Source organism: Panthera uncia (assembly GCF_023721935.1).
Source record: "Panthera uncia isolate 11264 chromosome A3 unlocalized genomic scaffold, Puncia_PCG_1.0 HiC_scaffold_12, whole genome shotgun sequence".
Lineage (NCBI taxonomy): Eukaryota > Metazoa > Chordata > Mammalia > Carnivora > Felidae > Panthera > Panthera uncia.
The window spans coordinates 3,672,362-3,678,361 of NW_026057579.1; the positions used below are offsets into that span (position 1 = coordinate 3,672,362).

Genomic DNA, 6,000 nt, shown 5'->3' on the forward strand with positions numbered 1-6,000 from the left:
TTGTGGTCATTCCCACGCAGGTTCTGGGGCACCGGGGCAGCAAGTGACCTCCTGCAATCCCCTACCTGCTCAGCACCACCCGCCATCCTACCCAGACTGGGTTTCCCACACCCACTTCTCCTCCCATAAAGAAAAAAAGAAGAAGCTGCTTACACACTGGATCTTAGCCAAAAGGCCAAGATGTGATTAGAGGCTGCTTTTATAGATGGCTTCCTGACTGGGGTGCCTGGGTGGCTCAGTTGGTTGGGCGCCTGACTTTGGCTCAGGTCATGATCTCATGGTTCGTGAGTTCAAGCCCAGTGTCGGGCTCTGTGCTGACAGCTCAGATTCTGATTCTGTCTGTCTGTCTCTCTCTGCCCCTCCCCGCTCACACTCTATCTCTCAAAAATGAATAAACGTTAAAAAAATTTTTTTTAATTAAAAAAAAAAGATGGCTTCATGACTTATGTGTTACACTTGTGAAGTTCGTCACAGTTGACAAGGCCATTTCTACTTCAAAGAGTACTGCTGGCTGGTAGCAAGCCCGTGAAGGCCTGGGATTGTCTCTATATCACAGATGAAAATATATGGGCTGAAACTCAAGCAGCGGTCCCTGAATCATGCAGCTTAGGAGTGGTAAGGCCAAAATGGGAACACAGATGACGTCCATCCCAGAGCTACCACCCCCAGACCCCAAACTCTCGGCTGCACGTGCCCCAGTGGAGTGCCTTACGCCCTGTCTCATTTGTTCTTCACACATCCCTCTGTGGTGAATGATCTTATCGATTAATTTGCACTAGCAGCTGATAACTCTATGACCTGAGCAACATAACCAACAGGAGTGGAGTTCTGGCTCCTGTGCAAGTTTCAGGTCAGGGAGCACAGGCAGTGGGGACAGGAAGCAGGGCCAGAGTGGAAGGAACATCCCTGACCACACTGAGCCCGGTGAGCAGCTGCCTCCCTCTTGCACAAGGTGGCCAGGGCCCTGACATCTGGAGAAGGCTCACTGGGCCACAGCTGCCCCAGGGGACACGGAAAGGCTACATTCTGAAGTGGGGAAGAGGAGATTAGTGCCACGGCCTCTGCCAGGGGCCTGGGTTGGTGCCATGGGTCTCCTAGAAGTAGAGAAAGGAGAACAGAGCATGTGGAGGAAAAGAGGCCCGGGTTCCACTCGGCCACTGGGCAGCCAAGGGTGTCTAACTGGCTTCTGGGTCCAGGCACAGCTGTCCTCTGCTTCTAGTGCACTTTCCGGAGCCCTTCCCAACACCCACACAGTGGACAATAGGCACCAACCTCCTAAGTGCTCACCTCACCAGTCACAATGGAAAAACCTTCAAGACCAAGCACAGAAAGACCTCATCCTAGGAGGGGAGGCCGATGGAAGGGTTTCAGGCAGACTTGCTAAGGGAAGATCTCAGAGCCCTGGCCCATCCCTGCCTCCATCCTCACCGGGGTGATGCTAACAGAACAAACTGGTGTAACAAGGAACTCTGTGAGCCCAGAAATAAACCCATGTGCTTATGGCCGATTAATTTATTTCTTTATTAAAAAATTTTTTTTTAATGTTTTTATTTATTTTTGAGACAGAGAGAGACAGAGCATGAGCAGGAGAGAGGCAGAGAGAGAGGGACACACAGAATCTGAAGCAGGCTCCAGGCTCCGAGCTGTCAGCACAGAGCCGGACATGGGATTCAAACTCACAGACCGTGAGCTCATGACCTGAGCTGAAGTCGGACGCTTAACCGACTGAGCCACCCAGGCACCCCACGGCCAATTAATTTATGACAAAGGAGGTAAGAACACACAACGGGGAAGGGACAGTCTCTTCAATAAATGGTGCTGGGAAAACTGGACTGCCACATGCAAAAGAATGAAACTGGATCCCTATCTTACACCACACACAAAAACTAACTCAAACTGGGTTAAAGGCTTGAACTTAAGACCTAAAACCATAAAACTCCTAAAAGATAACGTAGAGGGTAAGCTCCCTGGCATTGGTCTTGGCAATGATTTTTTGGGGCTTTAACACCAAAAGCAAAGGCAACAAAAGCAAAGATAAACAAATGGAGCTACATCAAACTAAAAAAGCTCCAGCACAGCAAAGAAAACCATCAACAAGATGAAAAGGCAACATAGAGAGTGGGAGAAAATATTTGCAAATCATATATCTGATTAGGTGTTAGTATCCAAAATATATAAAGAACTCATATAATTCAATAGCAAAAAAAAAACAAAAAACAAACCCTATCTAATTAAAAATGGGCAGAGGAACTGAATAGACATTTTTCTTTTTCTTTTTTATTTTGAGAGAGAGAAAGGGCACACACACATGCATGGCAGAGGGGCAGGGAGAGAGGGTGAGAGAATCCCAAGCAGGCTCTGCACTGTCAGCACAGAGCCTGATGCAGGGCCTGAACTCACGAACCTTGAGATCGTGACCTGAGCCCAAATCTAGAGTTGGACACTTAACCGACTGAGACGCCCAGATGCCTCTGAATGGACATTTTTTTTTTTAAAAGAAGATATCCAGATGGCCAACAGGTACAAGAAAAGATGCTCAATATCATTTATCATCAAGGAAATGCAAATCAATACCACAGTGAGATCACCTCACACCTCTCCGGATGGCTAGGATCAAAAGGATAAGAAATAACAAGTGTTGGCAAGGTAGTGGAGAAAAGGGACTGCTTACTTGTGCACTGTTGGCGGGAATGTAAATTGGTGCAGGTGCTGTGGAAAAGAGTATGGAGGTTCCTCAAAAAATTAAAAATGGAACTGCCATATGATCCAGCAATTCTATATCCACTGTATCCAAAGGAAACAAGATCACTCTCTCAGAAAGACATCTGCAGCCCCATGTTTGTTGCACCATTATTCACTCTAGCCAACATATGGAAGCAAACTCAGTGCCCACCGCTGGGGGAAAAGATTTAAAAATGTGGTGTGTATATATATGTGTACATATATACATATATATGTATATGTGTGTACACACACACACACACACACACACACACAGTGGAATATTACTCAGCCATAAAAAAGAAGAACATTTCGCTATTTGAGACAATATGGATACACCTTGAGGACATTATGCTAAGTGAAATAAGTCAGACAGAGAAAGACAAATACTACATGAAGTCACTTATATGTGAGATCTAAGACACCAAACAGATTGGTGGTTGCTTGAGTTGAAGGGTTGGGGGGGAGCGGAGGAAATGCATGAAGGGGGGTCAAAAGGTACAAACTTCCAGTTCTAAGATAAATAAGTTCTGGGGATGTGAGATACAGCATAATGACTACCGTGAACAGTACTGTACTGTATATTTGAAAGTGGCTAAGAGAGGAGGTGTTCAAAGTTCTCATCACAAGAGAAAAACAACTTGTAGCTCTGGAAGGTGATGTTTACTAAACTTACTGTGGTGATTATTTCACTATATATATATATATATATATATATATGATATAATATATAATATATAATAATAATACACAATATACAGAAATATATATAGTGAAATACATAGAGAGAGAGAGAGAGAGTAAAAAAAATAAAGTCCCTAATATTAAAAATAAAATAATAAATAAAAATAATAAAAAATAAAGCCCAATATTAAAAATAATACTATTTATTATATTAAATAGTATATTAAAAATAAAGTCCCTAATACTAAACATAAAATAAAAAATAAAAATAATAAAATAAAATAAAGTCCCTAATACTAAAAAAAAAAAAAAAAAAAAGAAAGAAAAGAAAGATCCTTGAGCCAGCAGGCCGGGTAGGGGCCAGGGTGCCAGGGAACAGAGAGAACGACTGTCTTTTGACATGAGGTTTGATGGGTCTGTATGGCAGTTGCTACTAACAGGGGAATTCCTTGATCCCAAAGTGCTAGAAATGGATCCCTTGAAAGCCACCCTCAAATCTGTTGCCTGGAGTGGGACTTTGGCACAAGCATGACTGGGTTCATCTGTAGGGCTGGGCCATGAGGTTGGAATCCTTACAGACCAAGTCAAGGGCTCAGGAGGTCTGCATTATGGGAACAAAAGAACACAGGAGGGGGGCTGAAGAGCTAAGTGTTTTCCCTTTCCAAACCGAGAAAGAATGATTTATCATTTTGCATGATCATAGAAAGCATACTTCCTGCAAAACAATTCAAAATACTGAAAACACATCGAAACAAAGAATAAGCAAGTCCCATGATCAGAGACAACCACTGTTGACTTTCTGTCTGTTTTGAACTTGGATTAGACACACATGCACACATATACCAGGGTCATCTTGCACAGGCTGGACCACAGGATGCAGGTTCTGTATCAGCTCCCTCTTCTTGGCACTGGCTTGTGGCATTGCGTGGACGTCAGAAAGCAGTTATCATCAAGGGACCCTGGCCCTCGATTTCACTTCTGACCCCAGTGCTCTCTTCAGTCTGGGGAAGGGGCTCCACTTGTCAGCCAGCTTCCCTCCCACACCCATTGCCATCTCCTGCTCTGGGCTGAGAGGGGCGGAAGCATGGAAACAAGTCCTTTCCTCTTTGCAAATGTAGCCCTTGGCAAGGTTGGGCCGAGGGGGCTGTGAGGGCCTCTGGGGTCGGGGGACAGGAAAGAGGCCAAACCCTCAGGAGTCCGCCACCTGCATGGCAGCCTGGCACTGCCACAGCAAAGCCTGGCTTTGGGCAGACCCTTCCCATCTCAAGGTCTCAGACCCCAACTGCAAAAAACAACCACAGGCTCCACATGCCTTTTTATAGCCTTCCTCCCACTCAGGTGGGAAGGCTCACCAAAGCCATGACCGGGCAAAGGTCAAATCCAGATGGGGCTGGCAAGGGGAGGGCTCCACACAGGGAAGGGAGGGCATACCCCAGTGGCTGAGGAAGTCACCACGTCGGGGCCCCCACTTTCAAAGGTCTCTTCCAGAGCCCTCAAGGGGCCCTCATTTTTAATGTTTTTCTTTATTTTAAATTTTTTGATGTTATTTATTTTTGATAGAGAGAGACAGTAAGCAGAGGAGGAGCACAGAGAGGGGAACAGAGGATCCTAAGTGGGCTCTGTGCTGACGGCACTGAGCCCGATGTGGGGCTCGAACTCATGAACCTCAAGATCATGACCTGAGCTGAAGTCGGACGCTCAACCGACTGAGCCACCCAGGTGCCCCATTGTTAATATTTTTCTTGAGGAGATCCCCTCAAATGGTTTAAGTTTCCATCCCTTTGAAAGCTTGGCTCCACGCCTGGCTTATGCCGTTGACAATAAATAACGAAAAATAGTTTCCATTTCTTTGAGTTAATAATTTCTTTGAAATGGTACCAAGAAGAGACATGCAGAGAAACTCTTCCATCTTTGAGGAGAAAAGACCAGGATTTACGGTGTCCGTGTTCAAACTCTTCAAATGGGTGGGCACTTCATGTCACTCCATGCCAATGGCAGTATTTGCAGGGAAAGACATGAGCCAGTGAAAGAAGTAGCAACAGAAGTCACCCCACCTGGCTGTTCCCAAGCTGGGGTGGAGGTGGCATAGATGGGTTCTGGAACACACAGGCCAGTGCTGAGAGCCAGGAGGGTGGGGGCGCTGGTCCGAAGGTTCTTGGAAGTAATGCAGCCATCAAACCATATTCCACCCTCCCTGCTACCCCCCGGGGAAATCTTGCCCACCTTCTTCCCAACCCATTCTCTCATAATATTTATTCTGGAGGATCTAATGGACATTCATCAGAGCTTACAACACTCCCTTTCTCTGAAACTAACCAGTGCCCCAGTAGAGGTGGGCTTCCAGAGCCATTTTATACCTCAACACTCTACCTGCTGGGCCAGGTATGGACAAAGACAAAGGCTATATGCATCCCCCACCCCAGCTCACCCCATCACTATGCCAGAACCCAGAAGACCTGACCCCTGCCACTACATCCATGCCTTCTGGCCATTTGGGTTCAATTTATAAATGAAATTCAAGACCCAGCGCCTGCTCTTAAGGCACCTAAGGGCATGGGTGCATTTCCAGGGGTGTGCGTGGTTGGGGGGGGGGGG

General features: G+C 46.1%; 1 protein-coding gene across 1 annotated transcript in view; it reads right to left on the reverse strand.

Moving 5' to 3' along the window:
• FBLN7 (fibulin 7) overlaps window positions 1-4,327 on the reverse strand; it is a 31,319-nt gene extending 26,992 nt beyond the window's left edge. Inside the window, exons 1-2 of the mRNA XM_049652712.1 lie at window positions 4,249-4,327; window positions 912-1,094 (exon numbers count right to left, since the gene is read on the reverse strand). Coding sequence (XP_049508669.1) covers window positions 912-1,094; window positions 4,249-4,327 — 262 coding nt within the window. The remainder of the gene's footprint in view (window positions 1-911; window positions 1,095-4,248) is intronic.
• Between the last annotated feature and the right edge of the window lie 1,673 nt (window positions 4,328-6,000).